We start from the raw sequence: 25,853 nt of genomic DNA, 5'->3' as shown, positions 1-25,853 counted from the left end.
GTCACAGGGGTTACACAAAGGAGACATCAGAGGTCAGGCTGGTTCACAGAGTGTCTTTCAGCAGAGCTGATCAAAAGGTGTATCACTGGTACCTCATTTAATCATGTTTTACCCTGAATTCCTCAAACAGCTTTGATTTCCAAGAGCTGGTCAAATGTAAAAAGCATAAAAATTTGATTCATTATTTTACCACTTTTTCTGCTGAAACATTTTTTCAAGCCTGTCTTCCTGTGAGAGGAAAATTTTTTGAGATTTGGAGGTTAAAGTTGTTCAATGATAGAAAAAATTCTGTTTTAGAAAGGAGCAAGAATAGAAAGCCACCTCAAAACTGTCCATGGAGTCTGGAATCCCCAAGGAACCAAGGCAGGCCAGGGAGGGAGCTGGGAAAAGGCCTAAGGAAAGGGAATATCCTGAAATGAAGGCACAAGCAAGGTGTAAATAAATTAAAATTAAAAAAATAATAAAATAAAAAAAAAAAACAGGAGAAGAAAGGAAAAAGTAAGGAATATCTGCAACAGAAAGAAAGCTCTGGTGATTATTCAGCATTTTATATAAAGGAGTTCCTTTATTTAAGCTTTATACCCCCACCCAAACAAAGCCCAAAGTTCCTGCAGGGAGCAGACCCCAGAGCTGGTTCTGCTTTGCCCCCAGCTCAGCCTGCTCCAGTCCTAACAGCGCCACAGAATGCTAAATTTATCCCATAATCGAGCACTACACCACTTTTCCAGTAGTGGTGACAGATATTTACATCCTTCCCCACGGAGAAGAGAGAGGACAGACAAATCAAAGGCTGTTATTTACACTGACAAGCACAAATTTACAGGAAAACACTCCAATTTAGCAGCATCACTGCAGAACTGGGAGTTTTAAGTTGTCTTACAATAGGAAAAAAAACCCAAATGCACAGTACATGGAAAACGTCATAATGACCTGATGAGAATAGCGGAACAAATTACCTTGAAACACTTATTTCACAGTCAACATTTCCCTGTTTCTTATTTTCATGTTGCCACCCAATTTAATTCTTTGTTTCAACCAATACTTCAGGCTATATCTTAAAATCCAGGCAGGCAGGCACGCTGCTGTTATGACACTTTCAATTCAACACCTCACAAAATGGGATTCTTCCCTGGGCTGGAATGCCTGGCATATTATTGCAATCTCCCTGATAAAGAATTGAATCAAACCTATTATCCAAGTAGCAGGGTTTATGTGTATTTGTCTCTTTACTCTGAGCTGGAGTTTGAATTAATGATACCTCCAGAAACCCATTCACCACGTCAACTTAATACGTGAAAAACACTTTTTTCCTCTGTTCGAGACGGGAAGTTCTCCGAGAAGCGAAATAAAACACGGGACGAGATTAGAAACATGTCTTCAGATTCAGCTGGAGTTTGGTGCTTATCCTCTATTAAAACCAGAGCTGTCAAAGGAGAGCTGCAGGAGGAATATTGCACAGAAGGCAGAGGCATAGATTATTAAAGCTACAAGCCAAAAATGAGAGACAGTGTCAGGGAGAGGGAGCGCGAAAATGCATTAGCGGGACACGAGGATGGCATCCCCGCTTCCTGCACAAGGGTTGTTTTGTCATACATAAACTTGAAAGCTCCCTATAAAACCCTGCACTCTCCTGCTCCTCTGCCAGCAGCACATTTGGAGCAGTCCAGGTGTGTTTTGCAGGAGCTGGAGTTGTTTGAGGTGGAAGTTGTTGTAAAGATTTGGTGTCACACCTCTCGGATTGGGATTGCACAGGCAGAGCCAAGAGGAGCTGGGTCCTGGTCCAGGCTGGAGCCTGGAGTCATGGCCTGCCACCCACAGGCCTTTTCTGCTTCCAGGGCAGTGCTGACATCCAGCACAAGGTCACCTGGAAGCCTTTAGGCCAGCTCAAAGGGAAGTCAAAGGCTTGGGAAGTCCATCTTGGAAGTAGCCCCGAATCAGCTTGAGGGAAGAGATGAGGCCGTGAGAGCTTTGCCTTCAGCTTTTACCCAGCTGAGAGTCACAGACCCAGTGGAGGACAGTTTTAAGCTGCACCAGGGGAAGTTTAGGCTGGACATTGGGAAAAATGCTCTTCACAGAAGGAGTGGTTGGGCATTGGAATGGGCTCCCAGTCTCTGGAGGTGTTTTAAAGGTACACTGGATGAGACACTCATTGCCACAGCGTGACTCATGAGGTGGTGATAGGTCATAGGTTGGAGGTTTTTTCCATCTTGAAAAATAATTAACAGGATTGGGAAAAGACTTTTGAGACCATCAAGTCCAGCCTTTGCCCCATCTCCCCCTGCTCATAAACCACATCATAAAATGTGTCTTCTACTCATCTTTTCAACCCTCCCAAGGATGGGGACTCCACCACTTCCATGAGCAGCCAGTCCCAAAGCTTGGCCACCCTTTCAGTGATGAAATTTTTCCTCAGGCATTTTTGTTTAAGGCATTTCGTGCCTTGTAAAAAAGACAAACAAAAAACCTGTTAGGGGAAAACTGCTTCAGTATGGTTTCAACCAGAACTTTCTCCCAAGGCACACGGGGGATTTGCTTTAATTATTTCCTCAGTTTTAAGCAAAAATAACTGTGTGCAAACAACTGGTCTTGAGGGAAATCCCCGTAACAGGCTGCATGAAACAGCCTGTCCAGGCCTGTTACTTGTTCTTTTAGTTCTCAAAAACATCTCTAGCAGAGGCATTAAGGGATATGCAGGAGAAATAAGAAGTGCAATTAAACAAACTAGAATAAAAAAGGACTCCACAACGAAAAAGAATCAAATGCGAGCCTAATTCATAATTATTCAGGGCGTAAACCCAGAAAATTCAGTATTAATTGAGAGCATCTTGTTGCTTAGGGATCTTAAATTAGATTCTCAGTCAAATTAGTCTACCTTTGATGATAAAAATCATGATGATTGCAGCTTTCTCAGACCTGAAATTCTGAGAAACAATGATGACTATCTAATTTCATGCCTAGAATTGGTCACTTTGCCCTGAACCACATAGGAGGGCACACAGTGGAGCCATCAGACCCAGGAAAGGTTTCTCCTTGGAGATTTTGGGTTCCAGCGTCATTCTCCTGGTTTTCAAAGTGGTGCTCAAGGGTTTTGTTGGTGTTTATTCTCAGCAGCATTTTCCTGGCACTACCACCCTCCCTGCTCTTGGCCAGTGCTGATGTGCTCACAGCAGAGTGGCTGAGAGTGACAGTGCTGGAGCACTTGGAATGAAATCTGCAGCTCCCAAGAGCTTCCACGTGCTTCTTGTCAGAGATACAGAAGACACAGTTTTGCTGAAATAACAAATTAGAGGCAATAATTCCTCCTGGATTCAGTTTCTGCCATTCCGAAATGCAAAAATAACGGTCCATCATTAGCATTTAACCATTTCAGGGAGGAATATATTAAACCAAATCAAACCCATTTAGTGTTTGCTGGATGGTGACAATCAGGGCTTTAGCAGAGCCCTGTCAGAGGGGCCAGCATGAAAAGCCCACTTTTCATCTGATTACTTCATCGTGTTATTTACCTTCGAGTGCACACAAATTACAGAAACATCACAAAGCAATCCAGCAGCCTCAGGATGTCATAACCCTTTTCACTGGCAGTGTATGCTCTGAAACAGAAAATGGAAAAATCAATAGGCTTGGATCAGATAGGCCTGAATTTGCAAAGTCTGGACATGCATGAATTTAAGGCTAAATGGCACCTACACTCCTGGCTGGGTTGTGTTGTGGTGCTGTGTGTGTCCAGAAATCCCTCTGTAACAATTGTATTTGATTAAAAGGTGTGCTAGCTGTTGTAACTACCACCTGGAGTAAAGCTCTCTGGGTCTTTAAGCTGATTGTTAATTCATCACAGCACACGAGGGCTGGAATACTGATCAGGCTCTGCCTGGCAGTTGGATTGCAGGAATGATCTCTGGCAGTGCTTGTCTTCCTCAAAAGGAGGCATCAACTGCTCAGTTCAGTGCTCAACAGGCACTCAGGGATGACCAGCTGATAGCTGAGGAGCAGGAAGGAGGAAGAACTCAGCCAGGAAAAGGTCATCAACAAAAGGACAAAATGCATCCCCAAAAGTCGGACTTGGTTTTCTAAATTCCCTTTTCCCCTTGAGGGACATAGACTTGCCCCTATCCACAGAGAATCATGGAATGGCCTGGTTGAAAGGGAGATGAAAGATCATTCAATTCCACTCTCCGCCACCTTTCATTCTCCTAGGATATTGCAAACTCCAATGTCCAACCTGGCCTTGGTCACTTCCAGAGATGGGGCAGTCATGGTTTCACTGGGTACCCTGTGCCAGGGCCTCCCCATCCTCACAGAGTTATTATTTTATCCAATAACCCATCCAACCCTGCCCTCTGTCAGTTTGAAGCCATTCTCCCTTGTCTCGTCTCCTTCCAGGACCTTTTCCAAAGTCTCTCTCCATCTTTCTTGTATCTCCTTCAGGCCCTGCAAGGCCACAATGAAGCCACCCCAAAGCTTCTCCTCTCCAGGCTGAACAATCCCAATTCTCTCAGTCTCTACCCTCATTCTACCCCACACATGCTGAGTAATGCACTGACCCCACCTCTCTCTTAAAGCTCACCTCATTCCAACCCCAACTTCCACAGGCAGGGACATCTTCCTCTGCTGCAGAAACAGATCTCAGCTGCAGACACGTGGAGAATCAGCCACAAAACCCTACCATGCATGCTCTGACAGCCCTCCTGGTGATCCTGGTAACACCTCCCAGTCTGCATCTTGCCTTCAGTGGGTGAGGAAAAAATGCAACATGCAGTAGGGAGCACTTGCAGGGATTGATCCTGTCTGGAGGATAAAATGCTGCTGTCATGTCTTCCATATGTCACTGAACAGGCTCACAGCCCGAAATTGCCTTTTTTGGATTTCTAAGCATAGGTAGAATCCAATGTCACTGCAGCAGCAGCAGCAGCCACCTTCCCTGGTGTGGGGAGCTGAGGGCCAGGTTCTGAGAGAATGAGTTACAGGAAATCAGCCCTGTATTTTGTCAAAAATTCTGCTTGCAGTGAAAAGAAAGAGAACTTTCATTTATCACTTCTGATTGCTCTAGACACTCTGTACCAATGCTCCAGCTCTCTCTGCAGCAGTTCCCATGGCAGGAGACCACACCAAGGTCTTGGCTTAATGGAGGCTCTGCATGGAGCAGACCCAGCAGCCTCAGGCATGTTTTCCTTTTTCTGCCCCTTTACTTCACAGAGTTTCCTCAGAACACCAGGAAAAACCTGGCAAGAACTGTTGTTGTGAGGAATATGAGATTTCCAGGAATAACAGCCCCACTCTCCCAGCTGTCTTCACAGGAGAAGTGTCCCAGCCCTCTGATCCACCGGTCTCCTCTGGGCTGGTTCCAACAGGGAGGGTCACAAAGGGGTCACTATCCTGCTGTACCCACCCCAAATTGGGCACTGGGCATCCTTCGAGGCCACTTTGAGCAGAACACGTGCAGAAAACCCTCTAAAGCAATGCAATTTAATCACTCCAAGACCAAAACCTCTGCAAGACCTTCACCACGCTCAGCTCATCTTCCCTTATCCCCGCTGAGCTTCCCAGTGTTTATTTCTTTGCAGAGCTCTGTGCACACAGATCCTCTCCCAGGCTGCAGGAAAAGCAGGATCCACCCCTGAGCAGTGATGAGGCAGGAAGCCTGGAAGGGTTTCACCTGCCTGCTGACAGGACAAGGCAGGGTGATAACAGAGCTTCTATTTTAGAGCTCTGGTATCGCAAGAATAGGATTATGCAAATCTCCTGACGTTCCTGAAGACACAAAGAGCAGCCTGGAATCCTAAAACCAGGAGATATGGGTGTATCTCCATAAGGAAGAGGGTTTGTTTTCCCCATCATTCCCTCTTTTAGTCTCCTCTGCATTCTCAGAGCCCGTGTGATGTCCATTGACACCAAGAGCTGTCACAGCCTCCTGTCTCTTGTTAAACACATCCCGAAGCTGATGGCAGCAACATTCCCAGTTTATTTTATGTCCTTTTCTTCCCCTCCAACGGTTTAAGCATCTCTCTCAGAGTACTTAACCACTGTGTTCAAGGCTCTGCTCTATCAGCACTTGGTTAAAGCCGCTTTATTCCAGGTTAGTTCCTTAGACTTTTGTTATAAAAGGAGTTTTTTTTATCTGTGAAACAGAGATCTACATTGCAGAGAGGTTGTAAGGAGCATTACAGGCACTGAACCAGGCAGATAAGGTAGTAATAGGGAACATAGAAGTATTTGAAGATTATCTTTTAGTTCTATATTACTTACTCTTCTTTGGGTCCTTTAAAAAGTGTTTATCCTAAATCAAGCCATTGCCAGTTGTATTGGAAAAGCAATATATGTGATTGAGATATGGTGGGGAACAAAGCCTCCACAGATCCCCAAGCTGATAGATTCTGATTGATAAAATTTAATACTTGGGAAGGATAAAAGCAGTCTCTGTTTGCAGTCCGGGTGCTTTGCTATTTTATCTGCTCTCCTTTCATTACAGACAAGATGATGTAGATTCCAATAAATTATTGAGTGAAATATCCATGATGTTCACACGAGATCCTTCATTTTTTGGCGTGAAGAAGAAGTTATGGTGAAGGTTTGCAAGGGGAAAAAAAACCCCAGTAAATTATTTGGAATAAATGATTGGCTTTTTTTCTACTAAAAATAATGAAATTAATCAATAGATCAATTATTTTTGCAGTGGAGGTTGATGCTGTGTAATATTTCAAGGTAGCAGATAAACTTGTCTGTTCTGTAGCTGGTATTGGAGGAGGAGGAACAGCACGTAACATTTGGACTTTTCCTGGAGTGAAGGAATGAGGTCACAGGCATTGCTTTTCTCAACAGGAAAACCACATCTGGCACAGGGAATGCACTGAGCTGTAAATATCCATTTCTAAATGCTCCAGCAGGAACAAATAATGTAACCTACACCTGAAATCCCACTGACAAGATGCACGTCGAAAAATCCCCTACATCAGTCTTGAGATTCCCATTGGAAGGAATTCTTTGAGGGCTTTGTAGCTGCAATGAGGGAGGTAAAGAAGGGGCTAGGGGTAATTCAGGGTTGTTCTACAAGAAGTAATTCTGTGCTGGATCAAGATCTCCAAAGGGCTGGGCAGGAATTTGGGAAGGGCTGAAACAGGCATGGACATCAGCAGCAGCGTGTGAGAGCTCTCTCTTCCTCGCCACTTTTCCCCTCTTCCTTGCCATTTTTTATTGAATGTATTATAAGCCTTGATTATAATTTTGTTGGTAGAAACATTATAAAAAGAATTAATGGCCTGAAGTGGGACTGGATCCATCAGAACCCCGGGCAGGGATGCAAGAGCTCCTTCCTGCAGGACTAGGGTACAGCTACATGATCCCTACAGCAAGGTCAGGGTCTGAGGGAAGGGAGAAGTTCCTGAACCATCTCCAGCTAGTTAAAAACAGGTTTTTGTGGGAGCAGTGGGAAACATGAAGGAGAAGAGGGTTTGGATAAGAATTAACCCCCCTGCCTAAAGGAGTTTTGCCCCAGCAGCCAGGGCTGGCTCCCGTGGAAGTCGGTGTGGTTGTGGCAGGGATAAATCCCACCCTTGAGGTTCAGCCCAGGAAGAGAAATCTGTCTTTAAGAGCTCTCCAATCTGGAGAAAACTCCTGCAGACGGCGAAGTGACTCTGGTGATGACAGGTGACAAATGAACTGTGCCGTGACAAGTGAGAAAACTGTTCAGGAATATAAAATATTAAAGAAATATTCCCCTCTCGTGCCCCTCCCTGGGAGAGGGGCAGCTCCTCAGCTGTGCCTCTGGCCTGCAGATGGGTTTTGGAGCAGGAGCCCTAAGGCTGTGTCAACACTTACTGCTCAGAGCAAGTCCTGTGCTCGGCTCAGAAGAGAAATTTAATATTTTATGCTGCTAACTCCGTAAAAGCAGGGGGAAAAAATAACAAAGGCCAGATGTAGACCAGCTCTACAGCTTCCCAGCATATGTTCCTGTGCTCTGAGTTACTTGGTGCATGAACAAAAATCCAGCCAGCTCAGGGTTTTTCCCCCCTCACCTCACCCTCCCTCTTTAATTTAATTGTGACCTTCCACTTCTTTCCTCTAGAGAAGCTTGATATTACTTTGTAAAGGGCATTTTCACCCTTTAATTGAATAAGACAATCAGACTGTGGCAGGAATTATTGTTCCCCACCTTGAAAATTAGTGCCTGGATTGGCCATTCAGATCATTTAAGCTGAATTGAGGACCCTGGGCCTGTGCTCATCCTGAAGTGCAAATTACAGGTCCTTTCCCTGGGAAGCTCCAAAGTAATTTAACTGAATAAGGAAACACTGATGAAGGTCCTTGGATGATTACACAGCTCTGGAGAAGGACAGGACTCAGTGATTGTGATTTTCCCTCTCTTTTTGACAGAGCAGCTCCATCAGGGAATTTGGGGGGACAAGGCAGCTTTCCCTTTACCCTCCCTGGCATGCAATGTTCCCCTAAGGTGGAAACGAGAGCAAAAATGGGATTTTTTAACCTGTGCTGGTGAAAGGAGACACTCAGGCATTGACTCCTGGCTGATTTAGCTCCAAATGTCCCAGACCTGAGGTGTTAAAGGCTCACCTTTAGAGTTAGAGTTTCAAATGGTGCTTGGAATGGAGCAGGAGAACTCAGCAGGTGTTGAGGAGAAAATCCAGCTCTTTAAAATAAGGCAGGAAATGGGAAATACTAAGAGGCTTTCAGACACCTTAATTAGAGATAACACCGCTCTTAATCTCAGCATTGAATTCATAGAAAATCAATTAGAACATTTTAAAAAATTGAGATTAGATGCTAACGGGAAAAGATTAATGTATTGACAGTATTATCAAGACAAAGGAACTGTCAGAGGGTTTGTTCAGCAAGTTTAGTGCAGTTTGGAAAGCTGAAAAAGAGAGTTTACTTTGCAGAGGAAGTTGTAGGGAAGGAGATTAGCTATTCTTTTGGGAGATATTTGGAGAAAGAAGGATATTTCCATAGTATCCAGGCTGTAAGAGAGTGGTGATCATCTCCTACAAGGCAATTCAGCACAAAAATGCTGAAGAGAAGCAAAAAACAGGGATTGATGTCCAGGAGGGGTCTGGGGTGGTCTGGGTAGGCAGAGCCTATAGCTAAAACGGCTTTAACCTCAAATTCTTTGGGACTTCCTTGATGTGAGAGAAGAAAAAATACAACAAAAAGACCCCAAAATGTGGAAGTATGGGGCCTTCCAGAATTAGAGATAATTTAAAAGATTCAACAGGCTTCATTTTTATTATTTGTACTTATTACAGACCTAAGTTCTCTGATCCAGGTACCAAATTCAGACCCAAATGGAGCCCATAATTCCATTACAGCCAGAGCAAAGGAAAGTAACTAATGGTCAGCTGATAACACAGGTGCTGGAAATACTCACAGCAAATCATGACCAGGAGCTTCCCTGGAATGAGCTGGTCCTTTGTGCCCCATTTCCCTGTGAGGAAATTCCTGTTGTGCTGCAGGGACACCTCTCCTATTGCAATATATCACAGGCAATAAGAGACACAGAATTAAAAAAAAAACCAAAAGGGAACAGAAGTGATCTATCAGAATTTGACACAGGCCCATGGAAATGTGAGGAATTGTATTGATTTGTCCTCAGGAGCGTGGCTAATTTGTAAGGAGCTCTTACTCCTCATGCCTTAACATTCACTGCACATTTCAATACCAAGTAATTACAACCACTATATTTGGGATTATGTAATGACAAAACATTTATGAGAGGGGGGGAAAAAAAGAAATCAAAAGTTCAAGAAAGCATGAAATCACATTAATTCAGATGAACTGTGGTAATTATGCAAGATGATAAATTGGAGTTTCTCTAATTGCCTGTAACAATTTTATATATTAGAACACCCAAGTTTCCTTGGGGAAGTTCTGTGCTCCTTCTTAAGATGGACTGGTTTGGAATGGACAGGTTTGGGTGGACTGTCCCTGAGCAGGTTCAGGAGTTTCAAACACAGGATTGAGAGGTTGAAATGAATTAATTGTGTCTTGTGATTTGGTTTTTGTTCCTGCCAAACATACTTCAGAAGCAGTTCCCTAATCCCAGGAAAAACTGACCTTTTACTCTGTTGTGCAGTTAAATCTGCTGCTCTCACAACTGTAAGGCAGTTTTATATTAAAATAAACCAAACAAACCCAGATGTGTGGGTAACAGTGGTGGTGGGGAAATTAGAGCAAATATATTAATGAGCAGTCAGCGACAGCATGTTGCTTGGAGCTGCCTGATCTAGTGGAAGGTGTCTCTGCCCATGATAGGGGTGGAACAGGATGGGCTTTAAGGCCCCATCCAACCCAAAGCACTCTGGGATTTATGATTCTCTCTATTATTATGAGCTTTAAAACACTAAGGAAAAAAATAATGTATGGCTGAACCTATTAATTAACCTATTCATTAAAGGAAGTGCTTCAGCAGGAAAGATTTCTGTCCATCACTTCCCTTTTGTTTCTGTCTCCAGAGGTGAGTTTTTCACCTCACCCAGCTGGGTTTGCTTCTCTCACTGGCAGGTTTGTGCTCAGTGACACCGATGGTCACCTTCATCCAACACTGATGTTCTTCTCAGCCTCTGGTTCTTTTCTGTTTAAAATCTACCTGGAAGACTTTCAGGCCATAAATCAGGATAAAGGGAATCTGCACAGGGCTTGGAGCACCCTGGGATGGTGGAAGGTGTCCCCTGCCCAGGGCAGGAGTGGAATAGGATGGGATTTAAGGTCCTTCCAACCCAAACTTTGTGTAATTCCATGACACCACCCCGGAGCCCAGTGGGTAAAGCTGGGTTACACCAGGAAATGCTCTGACCCGTTTCTTCTCCCCATTCCTCCCTTCATTCCCAGCAAGGAGCCAACAGCCTCCTCCACCTCCAGAGCTCCTGCTCCCATAGAGAAAGCCGTGCCATTCCCTGAGCCCACCCCACAAAATGCCGTGTGTTTGGGGTGCTGAGCCCCTCCTCGCTCAGCCCTGGGACATTCCCAGCTGGATCCGAGGCCATGCCCCACACAGCTGAGTCCATCCATTGCCCCTCTTCCCTGGGAAGGGGCACTTGTGCATCTGAGCTTTTTGCTTGGCCTCCACGACCTCATTATCACATCCAACTGATTATTCGTGCTCTACCAAGAGCTGTCTGCCAAAGTGCACAGATCTGGGGGGGGAAAAAAAGTGTTGTTTTTTTTTTTGTTAAAACTCGCAGCTGAGAGAGCAATGGAGTGTGAGGGAACTCGTTGTTCTTCAAGTGAGATAAACACAGACAAAGAATGAAAGGAATTATGTAGGAACTAGGTGATAATTTATTTATAGATCTCTGCAGAAACACTGAAGTTAGCAAATATACCATCTGTTAAATAGTCATCTTATTCCTAAGTGCATATTAGCAATCTAAATGTGTGCCAAACACCTGATCTTAGCCTTCTTAGTTGATACTCTTTTTGACAAGCAACATTCTGCTTTATTAGGTTATGTCATGTTACGTTATGGAGCAGTGCTAGGGAACAGGAGCTGGAAGAACACAGTGCTTGTGCTCTCTTGGTGTCAATGAGCACCCAGGGCAAGGAGAAGGGCTTTTGACAGCAGCCAGAATTTCAGAATAACAAGAACAAAGTAGAATATCTGTATTTGTATAATCAGGTGGGGTGTTTTTCTACATATATACACTTAACACATTTCCAGTTGAGATAAATCACCGAAAATACAACCCCATAGGTTGGAAAATAGGTGGAGAAATCTTTGTGGCAAAGACAAAAAATGTTTCTGAGGGTCCACCTCTCCCCTCTCTCATGCACCTGGACTGCAAAGCAGAAGGAGATAATTTTATAGCTCATTACTGAACCCATTTCAATGAGGTGTCACAATATTCCATGGGGAATGCTGCCTGCCTGGAGGAAGAGTCCAATAAAGATGAAAACAGAAGCAACACCAACTCTACTAATGAATTCTCTTTATCTGTTTTGCCTTGGTTTGCTCTTTCAGAGGTTTGAGGTTCTTTTTGTTCTTCAATGCTTCTTTATTACAGAGAGAGGCACTGAATCATTTCACTTTGTACAATTATCTATCAAAATCAGTCAAAGCAAAAGATCATTTCTGGTTTGGCCTGTGAAATTCTAGGGAGGTGAGGGTTTCCAAAGGAGGCAGAGTGATGAAGATCTCGGAGTTAAGCAGTGGAAGGGATCCTTTAAAGAAAATATCTTTTCCTAAACTCTTTAAAAATTGGGTTAAATAAGGACATTGCATATTTGTCCCTGTCATGGGTGAGATGAAGAGATTAAATGGTGATTTATGTGCCTCCACAACTGCTCTTTTGATACCTACGATTAATAAGCATAAAGGGATGGAAATCTCCTCTCCTGCACTGGCAAATCCGAGTTGCTTTGTGTAACAGAGCTACAAACATGCCATGAAAGAGCCCAAACTCCTGCCAATGGATTTTGATCCTCAGGGTTGAAAAGTGGAGATTGAAAAGGCACAGCCAACTTCTTCTCCACATGGATTCAACTGAAAGGGACTGGGTTTAGATGGGATATTAGGAAAAAGTTGTTCCCTGTGAGAGTAGGGAGGCTCTGGCAGAGAAATTGTGGCTGTCCCATCCCTGGAAGTGCCCAAGGCTAGGTTGGACAGGGCTTGGACTGAGCTGGGATAGTGGAAAATGTCTCAGGGGTAAGGCTGGGTGAGCTTCAAGGTTCCTCCCAACCCAAACCATCCCAAGCTACAATCAAAAACAATCCTTCTCCCTAAAAAACACTGGATCCCTAAGAGATCCCATTCTCCTCCTGTTAATTATTCAAGTCAGGGACACTTGTCACGGTTTTAATGGAGAGACACGGACAGGTGACACAGCACCTAAAATGAGAGTAAAACTGATAACATGACATATTGTGTCATTAAACTAAAAATTGCTACTAGCAGCTCATTACTTCCCAAAATCTATTCCCATTTCACAGCGAGGTATTACACAGTTAATTCTCAATTGTCAGGAAAACTTCTTCCTCCTGCTGCACTGCGCTTCCTTTATTTTTCTCTCCCTCCTTTCTCAGATGTCTCGGAACAACTGAAATTTAGTTCTCAGCAAAAAAAAAACCACCAAAAATAGGGCTGATTTCCTGCAAAAAAATATTGGGAAGATTTACTTGGACTGTACAGATTTTCCATGCTGCCCTAGAGTTTTTTGGGGGGTTAACTCTATTTTTAAGTAGCAATTACAGTTTGTTTTATATTTGCAGCTGAGGGAAAGAGATAGGAAGGGGAACTGTGACCATTTTCGTTGTTAGTGCCTGAATCCTAAAAAAAATCTGAATTTTTGCACTTTTCTAATATTGAAAAAAAAATAATATAATAAATAGGAGAATTTGAGGGTTTTTTTTCCCCTTGTCCCAGGGCACAAAGCCTCAGACCAGGCATCACAAGCAAACCTTGACAGGAATTCCAGGGGTCCGTTTTCCACACAAATATTTGGTGCTGGCCTTTTTCTTCTCAGCAAACAATGGCCAGGGAAGAAACAAAAAAATGTTACATTTTCTCCGATGGAATTTTCAAAATGAGTAAATAAACCCACAAATTCAGAGACCAGACTAAGTACAAAGCCAAACCCTAATTAATCCTGTTATGCTCATCTACAATATTGTCTTTTATTTAGAATTACAAAATGGAATACAACTAAATAAATTACTTTTTTTTTTACTATTTTTTTTCTCGGCCTTTCTTCTGGATTTTGGTTTTTTTTTTTTCCCCTTGGACTACCCATAATCCAAGGCAGAGCTGGAGCCAGCAGGCAATTAAAAGAACATCAGAGTTTAAAACCCTTTCCCCGTGTATTGACAGGCCCCATCTATTGTGCTATGACAGCACGAGGAGGTGCTACAGGTGCTTAATTCAATCCAGCCCCCTCTGAGCAGACAATGTCTTCATAGGAGACCAATTTCCAGGAGATGAAGAGGAGGAAAAGAAAAATTAACTGTGTAAAGTTCAGCTAAGGGGGAGAAAATTGATATATTGACATAAATAGCTGAGGCTGTACAGGTAGTAATCGTTATTGCTCTGACCAACGAGGGCTGTTTCTCTCTATTGAACTCTGGCTCAGGTTGGTGTTCAGCTGATGAAAAATGGAACAATTGTTTGAAACAAGAATCTGCAGCCAGGTAAATAAAATGAGCTTAGGGCAGGCAGTTTACAGCTCTGTGGTATAAAGAGGTTTAAGGGGAAGCTGATATTTATTGTATTAAAGCATATTTTGAATGTGTTGCGAGCAATCATTTCCCAAATGGCTCTGAGAAAAGGGGAAGGCTTCTCATTACGATGAGAATAGGATCAAAAAGTAAATAACCTTTTTTTTTAAAAGAACATCTATTGTGTCATATTTTGTAATTGAATTACCAGGAATAAGGCTGATAATTCTCCAACATCTCAGTGAAACGTGAGGCAGCAGCAGATTGAGCGTGGTGTTAGACGTGGTGAAAAATAGACATTAAGAACCATAAAAATCACCTGTGGGAGAAGGGCATGGACAGGAGATTTCCCACTGAAAGTTCCCTCTCCCTCCCCTTAAAAACCAATGCTAAAGCTCATGGCAATCAAAACATACCCAAGCACTGCAGCCAGTTTAGGCCAGACCAGAATCTTAAAGAAAACAACATATTTTTATCATCATTTAAACCCACACTCTGTGGGAGTCCTGCTGATCTTTAATTATCACTTGTATATATAGAACACAGCTGTTCTCTGTTTCTATAGAAAAGGAAACACTACAAAATGTAATTTTTTTTTCCCCAACTCATGTAGATTAAGTCTTGCAAGTTCCAAAAAATGATGCTGGAAAAAGCCATGGACTGGCTTTGCAAATAGAGATTGTAAACACAAATTCCCAGAGTTGCAGCAGAACTGCTGGAGGAATAAATATTTTGTGAATGCCAAAGGACTCAATAATGGCTGGACTGGATGATCTGAGAGATCTTTTCCAACCTTAATGACCCTGTAATTCCATGACATCAGGTTGGACGAAGTATTTTTTTGCCTGCTATTTCTCAAGGAAATTAAATTCCGCTGTCCAGTACGTGACCATTCTGGAGTTAATAAATTGGGATTAATTGGGATGCAGTTGGGAATTAATCTGATGGATAATAACCAGGCTTTGTTCTCTCCTTCTCCCTCAAGACCTGGAAAACTTCGAGACGAGGCCGAGGAGCCCGGTGTCAGTGAGAGAGGGACAAGGAGTGGTCCTGCTCTGTGGAACTCCTCCCCACCATGGAGGTAGGATGGGGGACAGCCTGAGCAGCCCCTGCTCTGCCTCAGGACAAGCACAATTCCCTGTGGGATGAACGCTGGAATTTTATTTGTGTATCGTTACCTGTGTTTACGGCAAATTTGGATTTTGTTTCTTCCAAAGGTTCACGCTTTTTTAAGGCCCCTTTTTGTTGTTTTGTTAGGGAGGAGAAGCTGTCATTCCTTGGGACACGGCAAGGACACAGCACGAGGGTGTCCAAGACTCTCTGCTGACATTCCTGGTTATCCCAGGAATCCTTGGTCCTCATGGAATGGCAATTCCTCAGCAATCCTTCCTGCACCAAAACTGCTCCAGGTCTGCCTGGAATGGCTCCTCTCCCCTTTGGTGCCTGCTGCTGCAGTGCCCTCATGAGAATCCTGCATCAGATTGGATTTGTCATGAAGGTTTGGCTTCTGCTCCTCAATCCCTCATTTTATTCCTTCCTGATGATCAGAGAATAATTTTGATTGGAGGGAGTTTCTGGAGAGGTGAACTGCCTGATTAAAGGAGGGCCTAGATTTGGTTTCATAGTAATTGTCTGTGCTTCAGATGGGGAATGAAAAGAAATTTTCTGATTAATTATTTGAGGGTACTCACTGTAAAACCCTGGAGATCTTCCTCTCAGGGTGAGGTAAACTCAGGCGCAAATTTTACCCAAGTAAAGCAAATATTTATTAATAGAGGGTAAATATCAATAGTTACCAAAATGTCTTGTTCTGGACTTAAAGAATGAGCAGTTCCTGGATGACTCATGTCCTGCTTTTGGCAGCAGGGACCACATATCCACAGGAGCTGCAGTTTTCCATGCCCTGCTCCCAGCAATCCCAAATCCTTCCTAAAGAAACAGAGTTGTAAGCCAAACTCGCAGGAGAAGGTAAATAGTGCTGTAGAAAGAGGATGCAGTATTTCAGAGAGGGAGAAAACCCCATCAATCAATAGAAACCCCCCCAGCGCTATAGAGAGAGGAAGTGACAGTTCACTGGGTGTTTACAGCCGTATGAAAGGAGGATGTAATCAAGGAGACAAGTGAAACCCGGTCCTTAAGGGCACAAAAAAAGCTTCAAAGAGTTCCTCAAATGTATCAGTGGGACAGGCAGAAAGACAACACATCCATCCTGGAGCCAGTGAACTATCCACTTCTCTCCTGCTGCAGGGTAAAAAATTATGATTTGACAAATAGGAAGGAGGAGAAGAAAACATTCAGAACAAACAAATAGTTACCAGGTGAGTTCCCCCCAGATTAATTGAAGTGACAAAATGGCATCCACGAGCAAAGCCTGTCCCAGAGTGTTCCTGCAGCTGGGGCTGGGAGCTGCTGACCAACAGGCCTGGAAAATCCATTCCCTGCAATAACAAGTCCCCAGAGAGCAGAGCCTGAGCCCTTTTGTCATCCCCAAACACTCTGTTTAGGATCTAAAATTATGTGCCATGGGGATGAAGTACATGGTGTGAGCCACGATAAGTCAGACACTATTTCAAGCTGCTTGGGAAGTTGTTTTTTGTTGAAAAGGACTGTATATTTAGGTCTTCTTTTAATTGAAACCCTTGCCTCCACCTCACAATACCTACAGGAGCAAAGATTACAAACTGTGCTTCACATTACAGGAGTTCTGTGCAGCACTTTAAATGTGTCAGGAATTAGAGAGATGTCAAGGAATTTGGAAGATAAGCCCTACCAGCAGGGAAAGAGTTGCCTTTCCTGTGATGTAATGACTTGAAGGAAGACAGGAACCCTCTGTACAGCAGTTTTTTGAAGCAGCTGCTATTAATATAGGAAATTTGAAATAGGAAGCACCGGGTAAAACCTCCTGCCAACCTCTAAAAGTCAGGATAACAATAGAAGAAGAGGAATAGAAATAATGGAATGGAAAACAAGGATGGTTCATTAATTCAATTCCTCCCATGTAACATCAAGGAGATGGAAGGAGAGCTGCAGAAGTGTTTCTACCACCCGTGGTCTCGAGGGAAGTGTCTCACTTCTCTTGCTCACGTTGCCAAGTTTATCTGGTCCTGCACCACAGCACTGGAGTTCAACCTCCTGCTCACAGGAAAACCCTGCAGAGATCATCAGGACACTCAGCAGCTTATCAGACACCAAAAGTGTTGGCCTATGGGCAACAATATTTAAAATATTTAAGGATCAAATGGAATTAAACTTAATTTTGCAGTACAGTTGACAAGGAAAGATGTTCTGCTTCTTTTTCGGTGTGCTGGTTTCTTACCTGAGAGCACTGCTAACCTATTTCTGTACAAAAAAAAAATGAGGGATTCATTTAAATAGAGGACAGAAATATGTAAGTCAGCCATAAACCAGAAACAAACAAACGAAGCCCACCAAGCAAACAAAGAAATGCACAAAAAGGCTGCTCCAGCAGCTTTCACATCAGCTTTAAACTATCTCAGAGAACAAAAAGAGAATTCCATATTGCTGTGAACTGATATTAGGAGGACTTTCAGGATGGATCAAACACAAGCATGAAAGGAAAAAACAAACCACCCACCCAAGTTTATATCTTAGCTCAATTAGGACATTAAAAATTACAGTTAACAGGGCAAAAAAATCACAGCCTGTAATTAGTTTTTAGAGCAAGAGCAGGGCTGTCCCAGGTTACCTGACCCACCCCAAAGCCTTTATTCCCTCAGCCTGCCCCTGCTCACTGAGTGATGCTCTGGTGTGTCTGTTGTTATTTATGAGCTCATTACCTTACACCTTGCACAGTTCAGCTCTGCCATCCCTCTGCTTGTTACTGAGGCTCAGCAGGGCAGGGGGGACCAGGTAAAGGGGATTTTTTCCTGAATCCCATCCCAGCTTTCAGTCCTTTAGGCCAGCCCTTTCCCTCCCGTGTAATCAGCACACAGTAATGTTTTACTAGTAAAAAAAAAAAAAAAAAAAAAAAAAAAGTGGTTTATAGAGAGCTCTGAGGCAGGGAAAGGCTGGAGGGAGAACGTTGGGAGAAGCTTTAATTTCTGCAGCTACACACGGGCTTGACCTGCCTGTGCTTAAGAAGCTGCTGCCTAAATGGTAATACTTGACACGAGACTGTGGGGTGGACTGTTGTTCATTTATTTCCCTTAGAAGTGAAGCTTGATCTAAAGGCTGTTTCCTCCGAGCTGGCTCCCTGCAGAGCTTTAAGGAAGTTGCTAATCTTGTTAGGAGCAGCAGGCTCGCTCTGCATTTGCATTTATTTGTGTGGAAGAGCTGCCAGGGCTGGGAGTGGGACTGAGCTTTCCTCAGTGCTGACATTGCTGCAGGGAGGCTGAATAAACCCCAAAACACCCCTAAGGATGCAGGAGCCCTGTGGATTTGCTTGGGGAGGGGGTTAAAAATTCCAAATTGTCCGCCTGCAGAAGGCTGGGGAAGGAGGTGAAATTGGGTGTGTGCAGTGGGGTGAGATGGGCAGCGCTGGGAAAGGGCCTTGGATTTCTGCATTTCCCATTAAACGCTGCACTTGATCAAGTGCATGACCTCAAAGGGAAGGTTTGGAGTGTCTCTCCCTTTATAGAACCCGCTGCCTCAGTCACGGGCTCAGAGTCCCTCTCTCTCTCTGCTCCCATCAGTGTTTAATCCAGTTTTCCCCAGCTCCAGAGGGAAGGAGAGTCCCTTCCCTGAGCCCAGCCTGGAGCTGCTGTGCTGCAGATGCAGCAGCTTTGATTTGGATTTGCCTGGGCTGAGGGAAGCTCTGAAATGTTCAGATCAGTGTCTCAGGGATGATTATCAGCTGCTCCTCTTTCCCAGCTGAAGGAAAACCCTCAGGGCTGACAGAGGTGGGAGATGCTCTCCAGCCTGGCCAACTCAGGAACTGCCCACTCAAAAAGGTGTTAAACCAGCTTTTAAAAGTGGATTAACCAGCTTTTGGGGTCTCCAGGCTGAGAGGAGACACTGACACCACAATCACTTCTCTTGGATTAAAGAAACCCAAAAAAACCACACCCTAATATTGCAGCCCTATAAAATATCTCCTGCTCTGCCATAAAAGTGATAGCAAAGGGCTTTTTCTCCTTTTGTTTTTTGGCTCATCTGATTCCAAATGACCCAAAATGGAAGATTTTATAACACACCTCTGGATTTTCTACTCTAGTACCTGTTGCTGTAGTAACTTCCCAAGAAAAGACACTGAGTAAGGGAATAAGTTGCTGGTATTACGCCTTAAAAGCGTGAAAAAAAAGTTCAGTCTCCAAAGTTTGGCTCCTTCCTCTCGAGATTTCATCCAACTCCCACTGAAGTCAATTAAAATTAGGGTTTCTACAGAGTTTAGTGGAGCTGAATTAGGCTCTAGGCAAGGATGGCCTGGGGATGGGTGATGATGAACCTGCAGTTAGGAGAGGGGGAGTGTTTATATCCCTCGTACTGGGGGGAAAAAGGATTTAAATATGACTACGAGGGGCCTGTGCTTGTTCCCAGTTAATGGGGAAATTCATCAATAGTCCCTGAAGCAATGGTGAGGAGCAGACAGGGAGAGAATTCAGAAAATGAAGTCAGCTGGAGCCTCCTGAGAACAGAAATCAGAACAGAAAAGGTCTGGTTCACTTTTAGTGATTAATTAATTCACAGATTGGCCTCCTGAAGAATCTCTGTGTAGCACAAAGTTGGCTTTAATAGAATTTTATTTTATTTTATCTTGCACAGAGAATTCAGCTGCATCACCTGCTCCCATGGCTGGGCTCTGGGTTTTGGTTCCATGCCATAAAATGTTTTAAAGATCCTTCCTGGGAATCCTTTTGGAGTCTTGGCAGATGCAGGGATGCCCTTAGAGGGGGTCAGGGCTTTCTTCAGCTCTGTAATTGCCACCATCAGAACTCGGGCAGAGAAATTCCAAACTGCTTTCTCCCTAATACTCATTCTTAAAATTATTTCCAGATTCTTTTGGATACACTACCCTGGCATGGGAATCTGGGCATCCAAATGTCAGGTTTGAGCATTTGGAGTGGTTTTATTGCCTGGAGGTGCCTTGGTGCAGGTCTGAGTAAGGAGAAAGGCAAGAATTCCAGCTAGCAGGAAAAGCACATTGGGGTACCAGCTCTCAGTGTTTTGGAAAACCTGGGGAGAGGCAGATCCAAGGTGTTTCTTCCACAGAAATGTGGACAACATTTAATTGAGCATAGATTGAAGTATTTACCTTGCAAATCTTCAGCGTTACCTGTAGAGTCCCCATTCTGCAGCTTAGAGGCTTTCAAAAAAATGAGTTGAAATCAGAATTTTTCACACTTTGGTCTGCTTGCCCAGACAGTCTGCAGTCAGCAAAACCTGTGCCTGAGACAGGGAAACAGTCTGTGCATCTCTGCAAGACATACAGGTCATGGCTACAGCCCTTATTTCTCATCCTTCCTGTAGGAAAACCCTTCCTGCTCCACATTTTCCTCTGTAAACAAATGCTTTAAGGCACCTCAAAGTCCATGGGCAGTTAAATGTGGGGCTTTAATCTCGTGGGTGAGCCCAGGGACCTGCACACACCTTGTGCAACGCTGAGAATTAATTGCTGCATCTCCCAGGTTTACTGCAGAGCACGGGAAAGTCTCGCATTATCTGCAGTAAAACGGAGCCCGTTGCAGGATTTAGCCAAGTATAGAAAGTGTCATTGATTGCTCCCTGGAGATGCATCATTTCTAATGAGAGTCCTAAAATGCTGGAAGCTGATAACATAAAACTCCACAAAACTACTGGAGTTTGCAGACTTATTACCATGCTGCTCCCAAGCTGGAGCTGAGGGCGGGGGGGTAAGCAACGTAAATAATCTTTTTGGAATGGGGTTGTTGATGGGGGAAACGTGTAAAAATGAAGCTGTTGGCAGAACACTGTTAGCTTATGAATTATGCATTTAATTAAGAGGAGCTAAACTGGTAGATTTGGCAAGTTCTGATTTACTGTGGCTTGTAAAAGACAGGGTTTGAGTCCCGCTCCTGCTGTTGGGTGTGGAGCAGCTGCAGAGAGGCCCTGGGTGACCCCACACTGGAGGATCTGCTGTGAACCTGCTCCTCAGTGCCTGAGAGTTGGCCCAAAAGCCTTTCCCAAAAGCAGAGAATGGAAAATGCACAAGGAGGTCTGCTTTTCCAGGGCGGGCTGGTCAAATGAATCAGTCAGAAGTTGCCTGGTCTTACAGTTCTACATTATGGAAATCTACATTGTGGAGCACCATGTGGGAAAAGGGAAGGAAGTGAAAATGGGGTAAGAAGTATGGAAGAGAAGGGGATGTTCATTATCAAATTTGCAATAGGATCAAATTTTAAGTCATCTCCAAAATACTTTAGTGAGCTCAGCTCATCCCTCCCTGAAAATCCAGCGATCAAGCTCCACGTTATCAGTGTAATTTTTCCGTATTGAGAGTGAAGAGAGGAGCTGTAGCACCCAGCAGCAATTTGCCCTCTGGATTTTGAGAGGGAAAGTGCCACAAACAGAAATGATTTACCAAAGCAGCTTTCCAGCACCACCATTTCTTCTTAGGAGCAGGCTAAGCGGGAAAATGAGAAGTAGCAGGGGACAGAAACTTCTGGCACCTCCTGAAGTGGCTTGAAATGAGTTGAAAACTTGAGCAGTACTTACAAGGCCTGTGTTAATTTGTGGTTTTCCCTCGTTCTTCCCTCACGGGGCAGCGGGTTTCTGCTGGAGGGGACGCATGACTTGTGTCTGGTGTTTTTCCAGCCTTGTCCTACACGTGGATCTTCAACAATAACACCCTGGATCTCCAGGAAGACAGCCGGCGCTTTGTGTCCCAAACAACAGGAAACCTGTACCTGGCCAAGGTGGAGCCCTGGGACGTGGGGAATTACACGTGTGCTGTGAGCAGCCCCCAGGCACAACGCAGGGTGTGGGGGCCCCCCACTGCCCTCACCCTGAGAGGAGATGGTGAGTGCACAGCAAGGCTTGGCTGCCCCCAAACACACAACTGCTCCTGCTCCAGGGATTGGGAATTCACCCCCCGGGAGGGAAAGTTCCCCCAGTGAAGGTTTGCAGCAGGACATGGGTCCGCACAGTGATGGTGCCTAAAAACAGACCCCAGGCAGAATTCAGGGAATAAAATCTGTTCTATTTATTGAAGGGCTTTGAGGTATGTTTAGGGCAGATGAAGCCCCCCAGGGGCTGAACCCAAAATGGTCACGGGTTTTCACACTTTGATCAGTTTGGTCCATTTGCATTTTGGGGGTTCATCTTCCAATTCCAGCTCCAGGTAATGAATCATTGACCCCAAGTTTGCTGCCCCCAACTCACTTTTGTTCCCATCTCTCAGCCCTGGGGCAGTGAGGGGTCCTTGATCCCCAGGCCTGGAGAGGAATTGTTGTGTCCAAAATGGGAAATCAGTACCTAACACTGTGTGTGCAGTTTGGAGTTCTACACTAAAGAATCACAGGATTACAAATCTATGAAAAATATAAAAGCTGAAATCCTGAGGCATCAGTGATATTTGAGTTGTCAGGGACACAGGGGTGAGGAAAAGAACACACAAAGAAAGTTCTCAATGTCACTGAACAACAAGAGAATGTCACGCGGAATGTTAATATTTCCCACCTCGTGCCTGTGTTGAGGTTTAAATCCGACAAATCTTTCTAAATTTGTCATGTAAGTATAGCTCAAATATCAAATCCAGAGAGCTGCTTCAAATGAGAAAGTCCCTGCACATGTACAAACCTTCCTGGCAACATTTGTAATCAAATGTTCACGGGGAGAAATACAGACCTGGAAATCTGTACACCAAGTTTGTTCTGTGAGTTTGCCCACCTAAATTTCAATATACTCGTGCTGTTTGCAAAGCAGTGGCGACAATCAGTGACAAAAGTCTGTTGCAGAGCTGGATTTGGAGGATAAACAGAACTCAGCTGTGCATTATGGAATAATGCTGTCTCTGCGAGGCTGTGCTGCTCAATAACACCAGCACATCACACAAAGCAAAGCTGCTCTTCCTCGGCTCCAAAGTTAATAATTTGGCACAAACTCTGATTGCAAATGCTTAAGATATTTTCTGATTCCTTTCTTTCTTCTCATCACGCCATTCCTTTTCTCAGACTCCTTCTATCAGTCTCTTTATCTTCTCCCATTCTCTCTGGTGGCCTCTGGACTGGCTCCAACGCTGGCAGCCTCTGAGGCAACAGTGGAAGTCGCATGTGCAATATTATCCAGATGCCTGTTAAATATAAAACAAGAATTGTTTCATTTTCTGTGTGGGATCTGGGCAAAGACACTGCAGGAAAACACCTGATTTATCTTCATCCCTACGGCTGGAATGAGTTTCGCTGTGAGAAACATGAAAGATATTTCAGAAGTTCAGCTGAAAGTTTAGTTTCCTAAATCCATCCCAAACCTGCTGCAAAATTAAATGCCCTAAATTAATACTGGATTATCTGTGATTTATCAGATGCTCAGCCAGATTTTCAAATATGATAATTCCATCTAATTACATCGGCCTTCCTCAGGCCTGCAACTCACATTTGGAGGTTTTAAAGAAATTTTAAGAGTTTTGAAAGTAGTTTGGACATGGGATTTTCTGATTTTCTTGCACATAGGATCAACACAGTGTCCTGAGTGTGACTAGTGCCAGAAGTGTTGCTTGATAGGAGGTGCGAGCCCAAAATTATCTCAAAAACCTTGATGCACAGCAGGTTTGGAATGTAAAACTTGTGTAAAGTCACGCTCTTCAACTCCTGAAATCAGGGAATGAAGAGATTTCACAGAATTTGCAGCACGGGGTTGAACCCCACCCAGGAGGTTTGACCTGCTCCATCATGTGCCACTCTCCACGGGTGGAACACGAGGCTCTGGAGTGATTCATGGCACCCTTCCTTTCACCCCGAAGTTCTGCTGCAGGAGGAGGTCTGGGGCTCAGCTGGAGTGAGCTGTTTTGATGTTCCACAGGTGTGATGGGGGAGTACGAGCCAAAGATCGAGGTGCGTTTTCCAGAAACGACCTACGCCGCCAAGGGCTCCTCTGTCAGGCTGGAATGCTTCGCCCTGGGAAAGTAAGAGCTCTGTTTTTATTAAGTGTGGGGTTTAACACTGCTCCTTTCACGTTAGAATTATTCTGGTCAGAAGGGGATTTGTGAATCTTGTGGTTTTTCAACCTTGCTTTGGTTGTTTCTGTGCCATGTGTTCCCAAGGAGATGAGAGAGAACACTGCTGCAACCGGAGCTCACTTGGCTGCAGCTCGAAGCAGGGGGAGGGAATGTGGGAAGAGGAGGGAAAACTGGAGGAATGATTTTCTTTCTGGAGAGTAGTTTTGACTCTGAGATGGGGCCTGACTCCAGGTGACAGCTCTTGGTGTGGCTGCACACTCACACCTGATAGATACCACAATAGGAGTGGGGTTTTTCTGCTTGTGTGATGTCACAGAATCACAGACTGGTTTGGGTCCTTAAAGCTCATCCAGTTCATCAAGTTTGAACCCCTGCCCTCAGCAAGAGCATCTTCCACTGTCCCAGACTGCTCCAAGCCCTGTCCAACCCTTGGACACTTCCAGGGATCCAGGAGCAGCCACAGCTTCTCTGGGCAACCTGTGCCAGGGCCTGCCCACCCTCCCAGAGAGGAATTTCTTCTCAATATCCAATCTAAACCCACTCTCTGTCAGTTTGAAGCCATTCCCCCTTGTCCTGTCACTCCATCCCTGGTCAATTGTCTCTCTTCATCTTTCTTGTAGCTCCTTCATGCCCTGGAAGGGGTTTAGTTCACAATTTGTTCAGTCCAGATCTTCTTCTGTCCAGCTGTGCCAGTCTTTCCTCCCAGCAGAGCTGCTCCATCCCTCTGCTCATCCTGGTGCCTCCTCTGGATTCTCTCATTGCTAAAAATCAAACGTGAGGAATCAGGTTAACATTTGAAGAGTATGTGGGATGGATCTCCTGACCCTCCTGACTCCAGAGCAATGCTGAGGAGCCCAGGGAAGACCCAGCAGTAGCCCTTCCTTCCAAAAATCCATTTTCCTGCGTTTTTCTGTGCTCTCTTGCACTGCTGCAGCTGCTCCCAGCTGCAGTGGTGGCACAGGCAGCTGCTCTGCATTCAGGGAGCAGCTGGGGGACTGAATCACTGTAACCAGCCCACAAACCCCAGTCTTTCCAACGAGCATCATTTTCCCTGGAAAAGCCCAAATAACCCTTAGATTGTTGACCTCTATTTAGTTTAAGTTCACTTTGACAATCCATTTTAAGGCTGTAAGCTTTTAAAGTGTTTAGAGCTTTCCCAGAGGTTAAAAGCCTGACTTGCAGACAGCACAAATTAATCAAATGTTCCTCTGGAACCTATGCTGGCAAGTAGAAAAATAAAGCAAATAAAAAGGTAATAAGATTGAAATGGCCTTGCCTTTCAGACGAGATTTCTATACAAACTAATACTAGAGCTAATTTTTATTAAAGGTATATCTACTGTTTTGGCCCAAAAGCAGTAGCAAACTTTAGCACTCTGGGTAAAGCTGATTTTCTTTCCCAAAAACTGTCTAGTTACTTCTCTTTAAATACCTCCTTAATTGTGTGTTAGTCCGTGCCGGCTTTACATTTCAAGTTGTCATTTCTTATTTCCATCTGTTGCATGGAAAGCATTGAACAATGATAGAGAAAAATGCAGGAAACTAAATGTACACAGCACTGACATCTCAGTGAAGGGGTAAAGATGGGTCATGTTAATGTGAGGAAC

General features: G+C 44.3%; 1 protein-coding gene across 1 annotated transcript in view; it reads left to right on the top strand.

Annotated features, from left to right (window-relative positions):
• Positions 1–25,853, top strand: part of LOC136366241 (contactin-6-like) — a 76,053-nt gene that overhangs the window by 1,062 nt on the left and 49,138 nt on the right. The window contains exons 2-4 of the mRNA XM_066327163.1: positions 15,140–15,235; positions 21,886–22,089; positions 24,091–24,193. Coding sequence (XP_066183260.1) covers positions 15,140–15,235; positions 21,886–22,089; positions 24,091–24,193 — 403 coding nt within the window. The remainder of the gene's footprint in view (positions 1–15,139; positions 15,236–21,885; positions 22,090–24,090; positions 24,194–25,853) is intronic.

Source organism: Sylvia atricapilla, chromosome 11, assembly GCF_009819655.1.
Source record: "Sylvia atricapilla isolate bSylAtr1 chromosome 11, bSylAtr1.pri, whole genome shotgun sequence".
Taxonomy (NCBI): domain Eukaryota; kingdom Metazoa; phylum Chordata; class Aves; order Passeriformes; family Sylviidae; genus Sylvia; species Sylvia atricapilla.
Note: the sequence above shows the minus strand (reverse complement) of the source record. Positions and strands in the feature narration are given on the sequence as shown.